This window comes from Agrilus planipennis, unplaced genomic scaffold, assembly GCF_000699045.2.
Source record: "Agrilus planipennis isolate EAB-ADULT unplaced genomic scaffold, Apla_2.0 scaffold141, whole genome shotgun sequence".
Classification (NCBI taxonomy): Eukaryota; Metazoa; Arthropoda; class Insecta; order Coleoptera; family Buprestidae; genus Agrilus; species Agrilus planipennis.
Genome location: NW_020438903.1, coordinates 697,542 through 719,954, shown reverse-complemented (window position 1 = coordinate 719,954; position 22,413 = coordinate 697,542). Strand labels below are relative to the sequence as shown.

The window sequence follows — 22,413 nt, the reverse complement described above, 5'->3', positions numbered from 1 at the left end:
CCTAGATTAGATTACTGTTCGCAAATAGTTAAGGATGTGGGCTGTTCTAGTTTTAGGGAAATGCGAAGTTTAGCGCAGGATAGGAAAGAGTGGAGGTACGTGTCCAACCAGTCTTAGGACTGATGACCTTATGATGATGATGATCTATTTAAATAACTCTATTACTGTACTTTCCTATAATCCCAGTAACATTTCATCTTTCGTGTACTAACCGCATGACGTCTGTACCTTTCATTCCTTCCTAATTGCAATTTTACAGTCGGTTTCTTCGGTGGTTGACCCGCCATCAATTACTTGGTATTTCTAATCTTAAAGTTTCCATATTTCAATACTTCCCTACTCGTATCTACTACCCTCTTTATTCCTTTCTTGTAGAACAGTTTTCATTTTTCATTAATACAAAAAATCAGTTCGTCTTCCGCCTTCAGCAAGACAAGTCTCTTCTCTTCTCTTCTCTTTTCGTTACGCCAGTTGTTATTAAGTTGTATATATATGTTGTTGTTATCTAGTTTTAATTATTCGTTTTCTAAGTGACCCAAAGAAACTTACAAAAGTAGAAATTATGAATACTTATTTAGGTCGAAATTGTGCTGACAATTCATTATTTTAAAATGTCCAGTATTTCCGTAGTATTCCTGTTATCCAAAGTTCACGTTTTGAAATAAATAAATAATGATTACCGTATCACGGAAGTTCAACGTTAACTTGACCTAATTTTATTAATTATTATTTACCAGAAATGAAGAGGTATTGGAAACAATAGGAGAACAGAGGACTCTATGGAAGTCAATAAAAAATAGGCGAGATAGGTTAGTAGGACACCTTCTCAGACGTGAAGGTCAAGTGAGAGACATATTAGAGGCAGAAGCAGGAGTTAGGAGGGGTAGAGGTAGACCTAGATTAGATTACTGTTCGCAAATAGTTAAGGATGTGGGCTGTTCTAGTTTTAGGGAAATGCGAAGTTTAGCTCAGGATAGGAAAGAGTGGAGGTACGTGTCCAACCAGTCTTAGGACTGATGACCTTATGATGATGATGATCTATTTAAATAACTCTATTACTGTACTTTCCTATAATCCCAGTAACATTTCATCTTTCGTGTACTAACCGCATGACGTCTGTACCTTTCATTCCTTCCTAATTGCAATTTTACAGTCGGTTTCTTCGGTGGTTGACCCGCCATCAATTACTTGGTATTTCTAATCTTAAAGTTTCCATATTTCAATACTTCCCTACTCGTATCTACTACCCTCTTTATTCCTTTCTTGTAGAACAGTTTTCATTTTTCATTAATACAAAAAATCAGTTCGTCTTCCGCCTTCAGCAAGACAAGTCTCTTCTCTTCTCTTCTCTTTTCGTTACGCCAGTTGTTATTAAGTTGTATATATATGTTGTTGTTATCTAGTTTTAATTATTCGTTTTCTAAGTGACCCAAAGAAACTTACAAAAGTAGAAATTATGAATACTTATTTAGGTCGAAATTGTGCTGACAATTCATTATTTTAAAATGTCCAGTATTTCCGTAGTATTCCTGTTATCCAAAGTTCACGTTTTGAAATAAATAAATAATGATTACCGTATCACGGAAGTTCAACGTTAACTTGACCTAATTTTATTAATTATTATTTACCAGAAGAAAACAACATACAAAAATTTTCTGTTATAAAAATTTGTTAAAAAAAAATTATTTTACGTGTGAAATCTTACAAGAGCTTTTTCCAGGGGTCTGCATGATAGAAAGTGAAAGCAGTAAGGACACATCAAAGGTAACGACAAAAGCGAATGGAAGTAAAAATTTGGGCATATTTCAGGTAAGTTTCAAAAACAATGAGACAAAACTACACATATGTTCATGTTCATGTTTTCTATAGATCAACAGCAAGGAGTGGTGTCGCTACAATCAAAAAGGTGGAAAATGTAATATGAAATGTGAAGGTAAGTTATAAAACAATATTCTTCTACTTTGAAGTACGTATATTATAAGTACAAATCTGATGCGCCTAATAGTATAATACCTACATACGTACATATTTAATATATGAATATTATTTACTATTATGATAAGGAGTTTCGCAGTTATTCTAATTTATAATTTTTGTATCTACCAAAAATATTTGTTTGTCGGTATGTTTTGGTTACGTAAAATAGTTTTTTAAAACAATTTGGCATGCAGACGTGAAGCAGGTCACCATCCCTGTCTACGAACACCCTAAAAGGCACAACTAATAGACAATAAAACAATTAAACATTCAAAACTAACCTTTATCGTTAAATTTCGCCACCACGACTGTCACACCAAGAAAAGCATCTTTTTATCAGAGATATTATATGATTTATAGAAGGAATATTATAGTATCAAACAAAAGGTAACAACTTCCAACATCACGACAGGTTCGGCTACCGCATCACTCGCGAATTTTCCGCTTAGAAAAAATAACAACTTCAGTATGTTTCGCGTCATTGTGGAAGATCCCTTATACTTATTTCTAATCGTTTTAATGAAGCCAAGTCAAAAGTAATTAAAGTTTCATATTTTCTGTAAAGAATGTTTCAGAATCTGATCGTATTTAAGTTACCGATAAAAGTTTTTGCGTTATTGGTGTTTAAAATTTTTGAAGTTGTATTACATTTCGAAAATCCCACAAATTTTTTTATAAAACTTTTATTTTCAAACAACTTAAAAAATTTGTTAATAAAGTCAATTATTGTTTCGCCTTTTTTAGATCTGATAAACGAAAATCTTGAAGACGATTCATCTTGTGCAAAGAAAGTGTTTAATGAATATGGTTTTCAAAATTGGGATGGATGGAAAAGAAGCTGCAAAGGAAGAACTCTTCCACTACCAAACTGTAAAGAAATAAAATTTTAATCAATAACAACATTTTTTTCACGTGCCCAATACCTATACCAATACTTAATCATTAATAAGTAAAATAAAAGAATCCCTTTCTCAAATTTAATTTATGTCGAAGTACCTAATCGTCCTTGGATTTTAAAACGGAATTGGAGCTTCAAAAGCTAAAGCACTTTACATAAAATATTTGAATTTAGTTCTTCGAACTCTTTTGATGAAGGATGAGTGCCAGTCTCCTTAAATTACACAATATTGATAAGTAAAGATATTTTATGGCCTTTCTTCAAAGCTCTTTGAAGATTAATAAAAGGATTTAAAATTACAGTGTATTTTCTTCCATTTTTATTAGCAATTAATTATTAATAATAATGACATTAATAATAAATATTATACCTACATAAATATAAATAAAAAACTAAAAATAAAAAATCATTGGAATTTTATTATTGTTGGTAAACTATAATGATGACATTCCATATGCCCGCATTGCGTAACATGGCTATCAACAAAAATTGATTAAGCTAACCGAGCATGTCCAGCTAAAACCATGGTCAGAAGATCAAGTATAAATAAATAAAAATAATTTACATCAATACCACAACTAAAAATAGCAATATGATAATTATGCAGATATGTAAAAAATATGTAGTTTATTTATTTTGTCTACTGCTTTATTTTTTAACTTTCAATATTCGGCACCAAATTTTTGCGTTTCATTCCCACATGTGACCAATGAAGACATACATCTGGAGGGCAGAACGGAAGGCCTCCTAGTAGGAATCAGGGGAATGACTAAATAGGCTGTGGAATATTACTATCCTAGCATTTCCCTAAATGGCAAAAAGAAATTATGGAAAAACTCCAATACAAGCAGACGATCGAGGATCCGAAAATAAATCGATGTCTTTCCGAATTTTAAAACTTGATATAGATTCTAGACTTATAGACGTCTAACCCTGGCCACTCAGTCTTTGGTTCTATCTATATTTACATCTACGAGGGTGGATTGATAAGTTTCCGGCCTGACCAAGAAAAACAAGGTTTTTAAAAATTTTTTTTTTTTATTTCTCAACATAATCTCCTCCAAGGCTGATACATTTCTCATAGCGNCTGACTCCCTTCCTAATATTTACTTCTCTACGTTGCATCCCTAGCTCTATAACTGCCTGTTGCTCTTTATACAAACTAAGTATCACTCTCCTATCTTTGTAACTCATCCCTACGTTTTTAAGTATATTTAACATCTGCTAACCGAGCATGTCCAGCTAAAACCATGGTCAGAAGATCAAGTATAAATAAATAAAAATAATTTACATCAATACCACAACTAAAAATAGCAATATGATAATTATGCAGATATGTAAAAAATATGTAGTTTATTTATTTTGTCTACTGCTTTATTTTTTAACTTTCAATATTCGGCACCAAATTTTTGCGTTTCATTCCCACATGTGACCAATGAAGACATACATCTGGAGGGCAGAACGGAAGGCCTCCTAGTAGGAATCAGGGGAATGACTAAATAGGCTGTGGAATATTACTATCCTAGCATTTCCCTAAATGGCAAAAAGAAATTATGGAAAAACTCCAATACAAGCAGACGATCGAGGATCCGAAAATAAATCGATGTCTTTCCGAATTTTAAAACTTGATATAGATTCTAGACTTATAGACGTCTAACCCTGGCCACTCAGTCTTTGGTTCTATCTATATTTACATCTACGAGGGTGGATTGATAAGTTTCCGGCCTGACCAAGAAAAACAAGGTTTTTAAAAATTTTTTTTTTTTATTTCTCAACATAATCTCCTCCAAGGCTGATACATTTCTCATAGCGGTGTTCCAGTCTATTAATGCCATCTCTATAGACTGATTCGTCAAGCTCCTCAAAATAACCATTTACAGCTTCGATTACTTCTTCATTGTCCGCAAATCTCTTACCGCCAAGCCATTTTTTGAGATTAGGGAACAGAAAATAGTCACTCGGGGCTAGGTCTGGAGAGTAAGGAGGGTGCGGCATCAATTCAAACTTTAGATCGTTGATTTTAGCCGTCGCAACGATTGACGTGTGCGCTGGTGCGTTATCGTGATGAAACAAGATTTTTTTCTTCGCCAGATGAGGTCGTTTAATTTTCACCTCGTGGCTCAAACGTTGCAATAAGTCTGCGTAGTATTGACCAGTGATAGTATTACCCTTTGCAAGGTAATCAATGTATATAATACCTCTTGCATCCCAAAAAACAGTAGCCATAACCTTGTTCGCCGAAAAAATTGTTTTTGCCTTCTTTGGAGTTGGTTCCCCTGGTCCAATCCACTGTTTAGACTGTTCTTTGGTTTCAGGAGTGTAGTGGTGGACCCACGTTTCGTCAACGGTTACGAATCGACGCAAAAATTCGCTTGGATTACGCTTATACAATGACAAATTTGCGGTAGAAATGTTTTTTCGAATCAATTTTTGGTCGACTGTTAGCAAACGCGGCACCCATCTTGCACAGAGCTTTTCCATATGCAAATGTTGGTGCAAAATATGTTGCACACGTTCATATGACATCTTACAGGTCTCAGCTATCTCACGCACTTTCAATCTGCGGTCTCCCAGCACTATTTGATGAATTTTTTCGATCATATCTGGAGTTGTGACCTCAACGGGGCGTCCTGAGCGAGGCCCATCAGAGGTGCTCACACGACCCTTTTTAAACTCGGAAACCCACTGCTTAACGGTTGAATATGACGGGGAGGATGTCCCCAGTGTTGAGTCCATCTCTTTTTTAATTTCCTTCGGCGTTAACCCCTTCAAATAAAAGTATTTGATGACAGCACGATTTTCCTGCTTTTCCATTTTTACGAAAACCACAGAGGCGTCTTGTTCAGCGTGCTGTCAAACCTACACTAGCAAGGAGATCGGGCTGAAACTATAGCTACAAGCTATCCAAGGATGGTACTATAGAATGTCACCTCAAGGTAGGCCTAGTGGCGTCATCTCTTGGTTAGGCCGGAAACTTATCAATCCACCCTCGTATATACTGTGTCACGCTATTGTATAAAGAGGCAAAAATTTGCTTATAAGTATTAAGGAGTAATCTGTGGAACTACTGAACTGATTCTAAAAATTCTTCCACTAATAGAAAGCTACACTGTCTCTAAGTAATGTATAGGTTCTATTTTATTTTATTAAAAATGAATTTGATGATTTTTTAAAATATTATCACAGTCCTACAAGCTAACTGTAAAATTAAGAACTACAAAACTTGTTTCAAAACCTTAACTTATTAGGTAATCTGGGGTTTATTATCTAATTGGTGTTGCAGGATTCTATAAAAAAAATGACTTACGGTATTCAAATAAGAGAAAAATAAGAACATTCATTTTTAATGATAATGAAAAACTTCGTTACCTACAATCGAATAAAATTAAATTTAATGATAAGAAAAAATCAGCGACTAAAGGAGCCATAGTCCTCTCCCATCAGGATGTATACTTTTAAATAGGCAAACAAAATTTTATTAAAGAAATAGAATAGAATAAAAATTTTGTTTTAAATGATCGAAATTGAAGTCTTAACAGTCTACGTACTTAAAAGCACAAAATATTAAATAAGAGACAATGATGAACAAATAAATGAAAAGAAGAAGACTAAGCTCAATTTACCACAACAAACTTTACTACTCGCCAACTGACAAGTGTTTCGTATTGATAAACTGTATACATATAAGTGATTTTATTTAAAGCTATCTCTAGGTCCTGCTTGCTAGATGCTAATACTGCTATATCATCTGCAAATCTAAGCATACTAATCTTTTCCCTTGCACATCTATCCCTACAGTTGTACTGTCTTTAATGATGTTGATGGCGTCTTCGATGTATAGATTAAAAAGTAGCGGTGACAGTGTGCATCCCTGTCTGACTCCCTTCCTAATATTTACTTCTCTACGTTGCATCCCCAGCTCTATAACTGCCTGTTGCTCTTTATACAAACTAAGTATCACTCTTCTATCTTTGNCGCTCCGCTTCACAGCTAGTGATCGGCAACGTTAACAAAATCTTTAAGATGGTATAGCAGTTTGGGAAAACATCAACAAATATCTTTTCATAAATTACCCAAAAAAATTCACCGCAAGATGTGTAAGACTCTGTCTTAGACTGCAGTAAGTAAAATTTTAACTGAATGCACTCATTCACTAAATGTAACTAACAAAATTGCGTCGGGTGATAAGCGGAGGGAAGTCCCCAGTAATAGACAATACACGGAATACACCGACCGAAAACAAGCGACGGGGAATTCCCCGTTCCGTTTGATAGATGCGCACACGGGTTGATTGATCGCAGTGTTGTCAATCTTATGATCGGATTTTTTTTAATTCTAGATAATTTTTATTATTGACAATATCGTCTATTGTTTTCAGTTCAGGTTGGGGGCCCTCTGTATTCACGGGGCCCTGGGCTGCAGCCCAAAAAGCCTTTAAGTAGATCCGCCCCTGTCTCCAACTGAAAATCTCTCCATTGACATTAGTGTCTTATGTTTATAAGGTACGTATATAAATAAGAGAAAAATCTTTTCATCTCTAATAAAAAAGACCCAAATGATCCCTGATAATTTCATTCAGTTAACGTTCGGCAAGCCTTGATACGGTTTTGATGAATACAATACATTATATTTAATTCATATGTAGGTAAAAAGTGACTCGTTTAAATACCCATCTTGACGTCGTCGCAATCTTAGCAGGATCGAAGATGAATGCGATCGCCCTAAGAAATCGCTTAATATAAAACGACTGCTACAGCATAACTGAAGCTTCCGAACAAACCGTTTTTAACTTATTTGCTTCGTTATTTCACCGTCGTGTGTTTGCGAACATACGTCGAATATCAATTCACCAATAAATTAAGGGAAATTCGAAGAACTTGTACATTTTTAACTTTCAACAAAAAAAGACTTAACAACCAACGAACCGCTGAACTGATTTGCTTTTCACAATAACGTTTTAAATTCAGTAAAACCATTTAAATATTTGTCCTCTGCCTGAGTAGCACCGTAAGCAGGTCCCTCTTTTCCATAGGGCATTCTCGGCAAGTGGCCAGGACCTCGCTATCAACGGGGGTCCCCTATTTTTTTGCCAGATCCATCCACCAACCGAAAACCAATATTTATTATCGATAAATGTATTTATTTTTGGGAAAATCAATCATTAATTACAAAACAAAACACATTTCCAAATTTAGAAAGTACATTGAGAATCTTTTCAAGCATGATGATATCTAACAGCATTGAGGAGCGCTCTTTCTCCAAATTGAAAAGAATAAAAATGAATTAAGAAGTACAATGCTTAGAGAAAGATTGACCAGTATGTCTCCAATATCCATGGAATGTGATATGACACCAAATACATAGACTTTGAGCAACTGATTGACGATTTTGCGTTTATCAAAACTTTTTTAAACACTAACCTATGAATGCTAAAGGAATTAGCGTTCCGAATTGTATGTTACAGTTATCTATTAATTTGTTGTGACTGTAAAGTTACAAAAATAACGTTCAATAAATCTAGAATTTTGCTTATCTACTCTGTTTGGTTGTTTTAACAAAATAGTCCTCCGTCAAAACCATAAGTCATCCTTATGTGCATAGGGCCTCTAATAGTCTATGGACGGCCCTAACCGTAAGAGTTATCTTCTGGAAGAAAAAAGGTCCACTTTGAATGACATTACATCATACTGGGGTAAAGATATGATGGAGATGATGAATACAAGTTAAGTATCTATAGACAGATAAAATAAACCTATAAATGATGTTGAAACAAAACTAAAAGACGGACAATAGAATTTCTTCAAACTTCAGATGACATACAAATCTCATGCCTAACTCTCCGACTATTAGGTAACGATAGGCCTAAAATTTGTTTCCTAAAAGAAATATAGTCAAGTTTGAGTAGCATTCTCCAAAATTAGGTAAGGATTTGATGGAGGCCACATCGGAAATGAATGCAAGTGAAGAAACTGCATAGAACGAATGCAAGGAAATAATCCTATAGTTAATATTGAGGGGAAACTAAAGAACTACATAGATTACGAAACATACAGCATAAGAAAGAGTAAGAGGCAATTATGGACTCAATTCAAATTTTACTGAGAGGGAAAGGTCCGCGTGAAAAAGCAGGAATTAAAAAAATTTAGGAATCGTCAAGTAGAGTGGGTTGTTGGGCACTGACGTCGAGTAGTTCAAACACCACCCAAGACTAAAATCGGCTCTGTTTGGATCCCATACCGATGGAAGAAGCTATAACCAAATATTGGTAATACTTCTTAGATCTTAATTGTTCCCAATTCAATTTACCAACTTGGTTTGTTAGTTTAATTTATTACTCTATTAACATCCTGGTAATATTAAATTTAATCCAAGCTACTTCGTTTACGAGTTTAATACACGCACCTAAAAGGGAAAAAAGTATTTTGATAATAAACCTTTCAACCGCTGAGCAACTCCAAGGCTTTAAGAAGGGATTTAATACCAGAAATATTTGATTTGTTTCTACCATATTGAGATAAACTTGAGAGAATATGAGTTCAAATATTTAAGGGCAATGTTTTTCTTGTGATAAAATGCGAGTTGTAACGTCAAATTTATTCAGGTTTTGTCAAGCTATAATATAAGTAAATTACAAAAACCCTTGGCGGGATATAAGAGAGCAAGATAACTCCCACTTATTCCTGACAATCAAAATACTCGAAATTCTGACTTCTTAAGAACTACAACTATAAAAATGATCTCCAACCAGGGGCGGATCTTGAATTTATGGTGCCCTGGGCTAATACTGATTAGCGGCCCTACCTAATTACCCAAACAATTGCCATTTTGTCAAAAAACAGTTTTCTGTAGTGATGTAGATATATATAATATATGTTACGTACAGGAAGAAAGTAGGACAACAAAATATTTTATTTATTTATTAAAACATTATTTATTGCAAAATAAATTGACAGGCTATGAATGGTCATGTTATATAAATTATAAAGTAACCTTTCTGCATTTTTGTGCTGCAAATTCCTTTATTTGGTCATCGCACTGTCCTTTGTTAAATCGCAATTTATGAAAGAACTGTTAAATGATTTAGTCGATAGTTCAACATTATTGTCCTGTATTTGTATTCTATCGTATATACGACATCCTGGAGAAAGAGCGGCAACGTTAACAAAATCTTTAAGATGGTATAGCAGTTTGGGAAAACATCAACAAATTTCTTTTCATAAATTACCCAAAAAAATTCACCGCAAGAGGGGTAAGACTCTGTCTTAGGCTGCAGTAAGTAAAATTTTAACTGAATGCACTCATTAACTAAATGTAACTAACAAAATTGGGCGATAAGCAGATGGAAGTCCCCAGTAATAGACAATACACGGAATACACAGACCGAAAACAAGCGACGGGGAATTCCCCATTCCGTTTGATAGATGCGCACACGGGTTGATTGATCGCAGTGTTGTCAATCTTATGATCGGATTTTTTTAATTCTAGATAATTTTGACAATATCATCTATTGTTTTCAGTTCAGGTTGGGGGCCCTCTGTATCCACGGGGCCCTGGGCTGCAGCCCAAAAAGCCTTTAAGTAGATCCGCCCCTGCTGGTTTCCCAAATCTGTTCAAAGTAATGTCACTTTTGCTATCCTCTCTATTCTCTGTTATGAACGCAAAGTGGCGGGACGACAGGAATAAAGCTTCATTAAAACTAATTGAACTTTGAGTTTACTTAAATATTTGTTTGCCATGTTTAAAGGCTATCAATGTATTTAAGAGCAACAGCAATTTGTTACTGGCTGCTTGGTGTAACAAAAAATATGTTTTTAAAAACAAAAAATAAAATACTTTATTTTTATGCTGAGTACTTTTTTTTAACCTTNTTTATTACTTTATTAATTAAATGATTAGAAAAGTCCTTTTCAATGAGAATTCTGTAAAAATATTAAATTAAGTAACTACTTATAAGTATCATCAAGCAAAGAGCATTTTCAGTAAAATCAAAATCGTAATATTCTGAATCAAAATACTAATTGAAATTGTTCGCAATTGTAAACAATATTAAGCAGTTTGCAAAGATTTTTATCGCTATATAATTGTCAATTTTAAATGAAACTGAATTTTTATACATTGACTAATTACATTTTGTGAATGTTAAAGTATGTTAGTATTACCAGTAGATTAGTTTTTTGCAGTTAAGTTAAACCGTTTTTGATATAAAATAATAGTAGCGAACTTATGAAAATAATTTCTTACCTTGCGTTACACTCAAAATGGAAAAAGTATTATTCTCAAAGACATAGTGTTGTTTCCGCCTGTTTGTCAATAAAGTAGAAAATACTTAATCATTAATAAAAATTTAAACGTAATATTGTGGGTATTTTTTCAAAATAGAAAAAAGTAAAAAACTTTTGCGCGCTATCGTTCGAAAGTTTTTCTTACACAAAATGAACTAATGTAGAAAATGTGTCTCGTTTAAGTTTCCCTTGCAATTTACACGCACTTTTTGTAGCACATGTTAAACTTCATCTTGGTTCTTTGAGAAACGCGAAGGCGTTTTACTTCAGAATGAATTTCTCTTGTCGTCCATGTATCGGACCATGCAGTCTTTAAAACAGTCAAAAAACAAAGCGCATGCTTCAGGTAGATATCTACCTTAAGATGCTAAAGACGAAGGAATAGCTGTAATAATATTACCGAACCTCCTACATGTAATAATAAAAAAAATTCATGCCCATTGTTAAACGTACTATCTTATTCTTAATGAACACCGATTGCTCAATATACCAAGCGTTTCACGTATTAAGATAATTTTCTATTTTCTATTATAAGTACCTATTAATACAGGGTGTTACTCCCAAGGCGGTTTTGTCCATAACTTTGTTATTATACTTTTAATAACAAAAATGTTTCTTTAAAAATGGTCTAGAATCATATGATGTATATAAAGAAAATATTTTCAGTTATACAGGCTGCTCCATTCTTCTGGCCGCTACCTTACTTCGTTATTTTAAATGAAACATTTTCATTTACGTTTTTCGTTTCTTTGTTTAATTTAAGGTCGACTTTGTTAACAGTTCCCCATACCTATCTACTAGTATTTGAGATAATCAACTGTTTTGAAAAAAATAACGACTCCAGCTGTTTGAATGAGACCAAACAGCATCTAAACCATAAAACCTGAAAACCTGCGGTTTGGGTAATTCGTTTTAGCACGAATTACTGTATCTTTTTTGTTATGGGTAAAATGTGTATGTTATCCAGAGCCGGAAATATCGAAACCTACTTTTGAAAATCTTGTAATACGAACAATTTTCTTTTTTTCAAATAGAATGACCATATTAAATGATAAAACTTTCAATGCCAAATTAAAAGCCCTTTAGTGATATAAGGTTTTAAATATAAAATAATGGATTTTTCCTGGAAAACTGTTAAAGATAGATATATATTTAAGATCCTATATCAGTATAAACGGCTTTTAATTAAATTAAAAAAATAAGTAAAAATATTTATTCTTTAGCATAGCCATTTTATTTTCTTCAGAAGAAGAATTTTTGAAAATACCGAAATATGTTTTTGATTAATTTTATCAGTGAGCATTAAGGCAAAACTTCAAATGATCTGACACCAAATAAAAATGTTCTATACAAAATTTGCCACCCCTTCTCATATCCTTAAGGATTGAATTTATAAATATCCGTAAAAGAACCCTCTGTACAAAACTTCAGCTTTCTAAGTCCAACGGTTAAGCCTAGGCGTTAATGAGTTAGAACATTTTTTATATATATAGAAAATATCAAGAAAATGCAGTTTTAACATTACAATAGCATTTTTAATAAGATTTCAACACATATGTAAATAAATATTTATTATGCATATTTAGAAGATGGATGCAACAATTTATTTTTTGTCTTGTTAAAAGGAAATGAACATCTATACAGTATAACGAAAATATGATGTCTTATTATTAATAATAAAGATTCATGTTGAAAAAACTTTAAATGCCACAATTAATTATCACAATTTCTGCAGTGAGCTGTCATCTAACAACAACTGACAAAAGCTACAACATTTATTAATTGCAACATGCGCCCTCTACTGAATTACAGAAGAACGTAAATACACAAAAATTGTTATTTTGTTTAAACCATCCTAACAAAAAATTCGATTACATGTTTTATCCGCATCTCCTACAATTAAAATATCAACATCAGACAAACGAATTTTGCAAAATATGCAAGTAGTTATTACTTATAAAAAAAACAGGTGTTATACTTGTTTTTTTTTACTGTTAGAAATTGCTAACTATTAGATTCAAAAAGAAAGGTAGAGAACACCCTTACAATAAATCTGATTTTAGTTATTTTATCCCCTTCCTCTTCAAACAAAATTATCAAAATTTGGCAAACGGATTTTGAATAGTATATAAGTTAAAATACCTGCAATTTTACTTAAGAGAAATTGCAAAGCTTTATGTTTAAAGGGAAGGGTAGATAGGACCATTACAAAAAATCTGGTTTTACATATTTTGTCCACGTCCCCTACAAAAACAAAAATAACAAAATTTGGCAAACAAACTTTGAATTGTATGTACCTAAGATATAATGCCTGCAATTTTCGCCATCAGAAATTGCAAAACTGTGGAAAAATCAGACTTTACCTATTTTATCCCTGTCCTCTTCAAACAAAATTTTCAAAATCTGGCAAACGAATTTTGAATAGCATGCAAGTTATAACACCTGTAATTTTCCTACTAGAAATTGCAAAACTTTAGATTCAAAAGAAAGGGTAGAGAGCACCCTTACAAAAAATCTGACTATATTTATTTTATCCCCGTCCTCTTCAAACAAAATTATCAAAATCTAGCAATCGTATTTCGAATANGCGCACACGGGTTGATTGATCGCAGTGTTGTCAATCTTATGATCGGATTTTTTTTAATTCTAGATAATTTTTATTATTGACAATATCGTCTATTGTTTTCAGTTCAGGTTGGGGGCCCTCTGTATTCACGGGGCCCTGGGCTGCAGCCCAAAAAGCCTTTAAGTAGATCCGCCCCTGTCTCCAACTGAAAATCTCTCCATTGAAAAGGACCCAAGGCTTTTTTCAACTACGTAGTCCTATCTTGAGAAAACTTTTCATTTTACCGTTGCTACTATTAAGAAATATGTATCATTAAAATGCCTAATGACAAAATATGCATAGAAAAAGAACATGTAGGGATATTTAAAGAAACTTATTTAAAATGTACAAGACTGAATATCTAGTGGTAAGAATAATCACGTTAAGCCGCTTTATAGGTAGGTTTTATTGTGATATGGTACATGTTCCTACATATTTGTTTGTTATAATAATCAAAATATTGATTATAAAACACTTCACAGACAACAGAGAGTTGATAAAAAAGCCGTGAAAAAAGACATTTGCGTGGGGGTAGAAAATCGGCGATTTTATTGTTGTTTACATTTTGGGTAACAATTCCCACGAAACGGGTCAAACGAGGCTCCCAATTACTGAAATTTGAATAATAATAAAAGAAGTAGATAGCAATTTAAGGAATCACTGTGTGTAATACGTAGGTATAGTATAATCAAGTACGCAGTGAGAGATTTGATACGCGATATGCTTCTCTGTGCCTACGTCTTCGCCGCGACATATTTTCCGATAGGAGTGTCCCAATACGCGGCCTACACATCTGCCCACACCGTCCTCCGTCCACAGGTCATATACATCGCAATGTGTACTCAGTATGTGTATTTTTACGTCTGTGTACATGCAACTTTTATTCGATCTAAAGTGTCTGATCGAAAGGAGCCGTTTTTTTGTTGGTGCCGCAGTACCTGATGCCAAGTCGGGGACCTATGAATAATTTAATGAAATTTAACTAATAACAAAGGTTAAGAAACCGCTCGAAATGATGCAAACGGATTTACGGGATGCTTGGCTCTTGGTCATTACACAGATGAAACTCGCGCAAGAAGATGAGAAGGAAATGTAGGCAAACAGAAACTTGTACGTGTTAATTTTAATCACGCCTACTAAAGATTAAAACCAATGGACTGTTTAAGAACGCTCAACGGATTAACCGTGACTTAAAGCAGTACTCAAGATTTATATTTTTATCTTATAAATTGCAATAGTATATTAAACCCCGAGGGAAGAAAGTGCAGCATATTTTCCGAAGTGTAAATTTTCACATTAGCCAAAGGCGAGGGCGACAAGCTCCCGAGGCCCAATTGTTTAATATCCCAGCAGGGTACCAGAGCTAGATCTGTATATGGGCTATTCGGGCTGCAGCCCAGGACTTCGTGAATATAAAGGGCCCCCGACTCCCATTGAAAATTGTAAATTTAGAAAATAAAAAGTAACCTAAATGCTTTATAATTTATATAACAGAACTATAAACAATTACCCTATTTTTTTCTATCATTAAAAAAAATAGTTTTTGACGAAATGATAATTAGTTTGATGAATTAAGTAAACTCTTAAGTACGGTTAACCCAAGGGTCCCCACATTAATGGTCCTCTCCTGCCGGGTACCCGTTCTATCTTTAGTAAAAAGAGTATTTTAACTGTACCCTACCTGAAAGTACGATATTTTTCTATGGTTTCAGGGATAAAAGCGAAACATTCTCTCCTTAAGTAATAAATCGTATTAACTCTTTATTACAAAAGGATTTTTTCTAATTTTCACACGCAAAATGTTAAAATACTTTCCCAACAAAGAGTATCTACCCGACTAGAAATTGGAAGCAGGTTAACCTAGTGTACTATGAGAACCTGAAGAAGAAGAAGTCCAATTTTAGGAATTTCTTTCAAGGTGATAATGTCGAATGCATATGGAAATTAGGATAAACTGATTAGATCTAAATCAGTATTTCCACAGTTTATTAAAAGCGTTAATCGAATTAGGTTTTTCAACCGAGGATCCTATCAGCGTTTGGCCGTTTTGTCCCTTATAAGATATAAATTCCTAAATTCTGATTTGAATTTGAATGTGAATAAACCCAATAACTTGCAATGTGAATTTCCGTAAATTATCCAAGTGAAACTAATTTTCTTTCCATTCATTTAAATTACAATTTTTCCAGTCATTATTAGATATACTGCACGAAGAAAACTAAAGTTTTATGGCAACGCAAAAATTATAATTTTCGAATGTAAATGAATTACCTGAATTTGCCGTAGAAATAATAGAATTTTTTAGGTAACTTGTAAAAATATCAATTTTGACATGTTTCTTTAAAAATTATTTCAAGTTTCTTAATTATTACAATTTAATTTGGAATATCAACTGAATTCCCTAGTGAATTTATTTCTACTGGGATTTTAATTTTTCAAATTCGAGTCCAAATTGTTTTTTTTTATTATTTTCGCTTACGAAACAACGGGCTAATGGAATAAATTGTAAATTCCATTTTCATTTTCTCCGTGTGATCCTTGCAATTTTTACCTAAGACGAAATTTTTCGCTTTCACCCATAAACTCGGATCTTTCTCTGTCTAAAAGCTAGAGATGCACCGGATAGTGGTTTTGTCGGATATTAAATTACTGTAACCCGCCACCGGAAACATCATTGTAAAAAATTGTCACTATTAAAAATTTAAGTTATTTTTGACATTGATATTAAAATGTACATGATTTTCGTTACACTATTGCTTAATTATTAATCAGGCTTTTCTGATCTCATTGGAATTTAAACGTTTATTTTTGCTCTGATTGAAGTATCCCTCACCGCCGTGTACCTTACGTCATTATCCGGTACCCGTCCGGATCTTAGGAAATGATAAGATTCGTCAGGAACCAGATCCAAACCGGGTAGGCACCCGTTCCATCTGCAGTAAAAACAATGTTTCAACCGTACCCCAACTGAAAATACCATATATGTTTCTATGGTTTCAGGAATGAAAGCGCAGCATTCTCCCCTGGGTATTTTCTCAAGATCAATACCAAGACTGTCTTTATACTAGTAAGACCAAGACTAAGACTAAAACCGAGACAGAACGAACTAAACCAAGACCGAATACGCAAAACCAAGACCAAATACGCAAATCTAAAACGAAAAATTATTACTTCCGGCGGATTTATGACTTAAACTGTTTGATGCAACTTTAATATATACTTACCTATATGCTTTTATTAAAACAAAACACTTTTAGTATTTGAAATTTGCAGTTTGCTTTATTAGATTTTAACGCTAAATATAAAAAAATAACTTTACCACTGTTTGAAAAAAGGAATTTACAAGAACATCCTCGGAGTAACTGTGCTTTGTTCTTATGTCTGGACAACATACGGCTGAATTATAAAGACAAACTAATTTTTCACTTTTTTCAAGTACTTTATACTATTTTGCTAGAAGGTCAATTTATTCATTAGAATTCTCGAGTTTTTGTAATTCTCACAAGTTTTAAACAACAAAAAAAGATCATAAGGTTGTGGTACAAACAAAGTATTTATATTGTTTAACATCATGATCTGAAATCGTAAGGGTGATGCCTTCGAAACAAAAAATAAAAAGTTTGGCGTTAAAGCAAAAATTCAAATTTTCTCTAAATGGAACAAAACTGGCTGCGTTTAGAAGGTTCGGTACGACTGGGAAATTAAAAAATAAAACGGCTATGGCAGAAGAACCAACCAGACAGACTAGCATGAGAAGAGGTTTAATCCTTCCCTTTTTGAGGTTTCAAATTTTAAAAGGAACTGTGAAACATATAGCTGGTTTGTTTAGGAAGTCAAAGTTTCGTTTATTATTTATCATTTAGTTGACGCTTTTTTCATTAGACAGTTTTCGCTTGATACGTAGGAAAGCTCTCAGTTTAAGGATCATTAACCCGTAATACTAATACAATATATGTACAATGTTACATAGTTAGCACACTTGATAGATATTATCCATCTGGGCATCTTACCCGGTTGTGCATTCCAGACAATAAACGTCTTCTATATTTGTACACCACAGCAAACTGAAATAGAAGTGGTTTACAAAGAAACCACTATTTCTTACGCAAACTTCAATAGAAACTTAAATGGGCTTACAGCAAACAAAACATTTGTCGCATATTCTACTAATTTGCTATTAATATTCTGCAAAGGAGAGCTGATGAAGGATACTTTTAGTCCATGCTGAGCTCAAATATTCTGAATGTTCTTATTCTGAACCAATCTTTGAACTAACCCCTCATGTCATTTAAACGCAAGGCACTGTTGAAAATATTCATAATGGAAGTGAACGAAACACGTATCCATGTTTTTTATTAAAGCGAAACGCACGGTAGGGAAGTTCGTTTCATGCGAGTTGCTATGTAACGAAATCATGCAACGCATTTCCCCCGCTGTCTGTCCCTATGTATGCTNGAACATGCGCGCCAACGTAATGTCTAATCATCAAAGAGTGGCAGCATCTTTTGAAAAATACGACATGGTATAGGAAAAATCGTACAAATACCTTCAGCTCTCTTTTCATATAAACAGGTATTAAGATAATATGAATATTAAGTCCAATAAATCCAATACCAAGCTTTTAAAGGGTGTTAAGGTTTGTTCAAAAAATTTTGAGAGTTCGTTTAGTTTAGGACTGTTTTCAAAAAAGTAGATAATGTTTTCATAAAAAGAAAAAGAAATCCCATAAAGAAATGTGTAATTTCTATTTTCGGTGAATGCTTTTCCTTACAAGTATAGTCCACTGAGGCTTCTTCATTTGCTCTCCGTCATTCTTTCGATTCTGTTTTTGAGAAAAAGGGGATTATAATATAGAACCATTGTCCCGTTCCCCGTTACAATCGACTCCAAAACCTTTGTAAAATACTCTCCACACAGTGCCAAAAATTATCTTGCGTAGTCACCACGTTCCTTCAAACTAAGAACAATTTTTTTTAAAGAGCAATGGTTTCCGAAGTAATCGAATCGAGCGGACGTCCTCCAGGACGATCTTCGTCGTCGAAGAAATCTCTTTTACAGTTGAGCAAGAAAGCGCAGCATTCCTGGATACACTATTCGATCTGCTCTTAATTTATTGTAGAGTCAGTCTCTCTTTTTACAGAATGTTTTTGACTGCACGATACAGTAGACATATAGTTTACACTTCTACAACAAAATCAATTAAAATACGTCAGACTGAGAACCTTTGACTCTCCCTGGTGTAGATCTTTTAAAATTTTTATAATGTGCTCCTAATTTTGTGATGATAGAAATTGGATAACTGGAAACTCGTTAAGTTATAGTCCCATGAATCTCTAAATTAATAGTCAGTATTACAAATTACTTTATTTTGATAATCCGGTCAACATGTATTATTCTTCTACGAGGTAATGATAATAGGTTCATACGTGTTAATGCTTTATAATTCAAGTAGTTCACTGTATATCGAAGCTAGTTCAAAAATTCTTACTCACCTGAGATATTCATCTGCTCTGCTTTATTTAAAATAGGAGTTGTATAACTTCACGTCAAAGATTTTGCCTAATTTATGAAATCAATCACCCAAAATAAAACCAATGTGTATCAAAATAAAATCAATTTATTGAGAAATTAAAATTAATCGTTGTAATCACCTTTAGAAAAGGGTTTAAAAAATTTACTGGTTTTTTTTGTTTTGAATTTTCGTGAATAGGCACGAGCCAAATAGTACTCAAAAGATGCTGATAGGTTGAAAAATAACACCGAATCCTATTCTACTCGATTAGATTTTTTATAAATGCCGCTTCGGCACGTACCAACTGTACATACTCAAAAGATACATCAAGGGGGTTCAGTGGTACACGCGCCGTAGAGTAAAAACATGCTTATCGGTTCTAGATATCATGAGTTTAATATTTGGAACAGAGGTTTGAAATTTTGTAGTAAGATAGATAAAGCTTGGTTCTAAAGCTTGTCGAAGGCCATTTTTAAATTTTTTAATTTCTATTGAAAATACGTGCCCTACAAGAAGCATCAACTTTAAGCACTTGTAAAAACTTTTAATGACCATATTATTGAAAACCGAAAACGTACCAAGTTAGTGTGAATTATTGCCTGTTACCATACAAAAAATTAGATCTCGCAGCGTTAAATCACAATGTTTAGAATAGAAACCCATGTTTTCGGAAAAATTCACAGTAGGTACGAGCGGTCAATCCCCTNGTTTTTTTTTAATAGATAGAGTAATTCAAGAGAAAGGTTTATATGTATAATACATGCATAATATAGTAGAGAAATACTGATAATTTTAGAGGTTTGTAATGTGATGTCGTAAATAAACATATTTTTTTGCGCTTACATTGCAAACGCTGGCTGAACCCTACAAGATAGATCAAAATAATATACAACAGTATTGTACACCTTAAAAAGGTCTACAGAAAAGTCCGCGATGGTATATGTCTATCTCTTAGGGATAACCCACAATAACCATTTTTTATCCTTTACTTTTTACGAGAAATAATGGCTTATTTACGAAGCGATTTTAAGCAATACAGTATTAATCTTTATCCAATTAAGTACTTTTAAATACATTGTGTATTTAATATAGATCAATATGGCCCTTTACAGACTGTAATTTAAATTAATATTTTCGAAGATATTACAGACTTAAAATGCAAGGTCATAGCGGTTGCGGCGGTACCGGCCGGTTTGTATTGTCTAATGCAAAAAAGCTGTGATTATTGTATATAAAGACATTCTATAGTATATTTACTATCAGCATTGCACCCGTGCGAAGCATAGAATACAAATAATACCATTAATCCAATTCCTTAACCCCTATCCCGGTATGTTTGAAGAAGTTTTACTTTAGTAGCGTGTTGTATAATTACACGTTGTATTTTTTTTTTTAAAGTGTTGTGATATTAGGGATGAAAGTCTTCTCGGGGTAAAAGTCCGCTTAGTTTCATTATCTACTTCACCACAATCTCCTTTTATATTATATTATATCCTGTACTGCAGACAGTTAAAATGTAGTACCTACGTAAGTATCATGTATGTATATTGTAAAAAAAGCATTTATTTTCTAACATCATATTGTTTATTTCTGTATGAACAATGAATTCTACACTAAAATAGGATTTCGAAGAAAAATAAATAAATATAAATGTTCAAAATGCTCTCTATTAAGTTCCTGGCCGTAATACACATTTGCTTCAAAACGTTCTGCACATTCTGAAGCATTTCAAGGCTTATTTGGCGACATCAATTAACAATACCTCCCCGGTACCTCGATGAGTAGGATGCACCTTTAGTCGCCAAGGGTTGTTTCAACCTAGCAAAATTTTGATATCACCATATAACCCTTCCAAAAATCTTAAATTCGATATAAATTTTAGATCTTACTAAGTTATCTTTACGAAACTAAAAACAGATTGCTTTTGGTTTCCTTGGCGCACCCTGTTTAGGGACTTATTTAAATTATTAATAAATAATCATGTTAAACGTAGTGCACGTCTTTATTATTCACTTTCTCCACCATTTACATAAACATTTAATGGAATTAATGAGCGTTTTTTCTTAATCTAATTAGTGTTCAGATAAGATTTACCTCATTGAACACTCGGTGTAATCACATGATATCTATAATTATGTATAGAAAGTTCGTAATAATATTATTGTGTATAGTTTTACCGTTTATCAATTACTTTCAAATATAGAATTAGTGCTAGTAATCTTATCACATTTACTTAGTTTATAAAGAATTTTAAGATTTTTGGAGAATTGTGAAAATTTTGTAATTATTCTTTCTGCTTTTGTCGTATGGATTATTAAATTAATTATTTATTAGTTAGTTTGAATAATAAAAATTTATTGAAAACTATGTTTTAACTTTGAAGTTTTTACAATCGCGATGGATACATATAACATTCTTATTTATTTAAAATGTTTTTAAAAACCTTTTTGAACTAATACCTAACGAAAATTTTGCCTAGGGACTTCCGATATCTAATAAACAAACCTTAAGAAAAACAAACAAATAAAACCTACAAAGATTGAAAAGATGTTAATAAATTGTTTTAATTAATTATTCACACATTCTGTACACATATAGCTGGTTTGTTTAGGAAGTCGTTCGAATGCAAGAAACGTGGCGTAACGAAAACGCCGAAATCTCTTAAGCATCTATAGACTATCGACATTATCGATCGTCGGAATGGACAAAAAGCCATTTCTCATCATTGTCTTTCGGTTTTGTTATGTCTCAGAGCGTTATCTTATGCAAAGAATCCGTTAATTAAAATAAAAACACTGAGAGGTCTTTATTTTTCGGTAATTTGGCGAACACGAGAAACAATCAGGAGTAGGTAGATATTTATGAGGGAATAATTGAAGATTTTTTTATTTACAAAGTAGCCAGGGTAGCTACTATTAAAGAAGGACAACAAATAGAAAAATATTCCCTGAATTTGTTAAAGATGTTTAAATTATAGCACGATAAGGGATAATTTATTTACTATTAAACCAAGTCCGATCTAATTTTTAAAAAATCTAAAAATATAGGCGAAACGTCTTTATTTATCCTTTATTGTGTTCTAATTTAAACATATATTTATTTATTTATATAAATTCAACATTCATTGGCATGGCATTTA

General features: G+C 33.0%; 2 protein-coding genes across 2 annotated transcripts in view; one reads left to right on the top strand and one right to left on the bottom strand.

Annotated features, from left to right (window-relative positions):
* LOC108736955 (lysozyme-like) overlaps positions 1 to 3,181 on the top strand; it is an 11,049-nt gene extending 7,868 nt beyond the window's left edge. Inside the window, exons 2-4 of the mRNA XM_018469577.2 lie at positions 1,721 to 1,809; positions 1,870 to 1,933; positions 2,722 to 3,181. Coding sequence (XP_018325079.1) covers positions 1,721 to 1,809; positions 1,870 to 1,933; positions 2,722 to 2,867 — 299 coding nt within the window. The 3' untranslated portion in view covers positions 2,868 to 3,181. The remainder of the gene's footprint in view (positions 1 to 1,720; positions 1,810 to 1,869; positions 1,934 to 2,721) is intronic.
* LOC108736954 (leucine-rich repeats and immunoglobulin-like domains protein 1) overlaps positions 1 to 11,497 on the bottom strand; it is a 28,960-nt gene extending 17,463 nt beyond the window's left edge. The window contains exon 1 of the mRNA XM_018469576.1: positions 11,117 to 11,497. The gene's annotated coding sequence lies outside the window, so the exon portion shown is untranslated. The remainder of the gene's footprint in view (positions 1 to 11,116) is intronic.
* Positions 11,498 to 22,413: the final 10,916 nt, after the last annotated feature.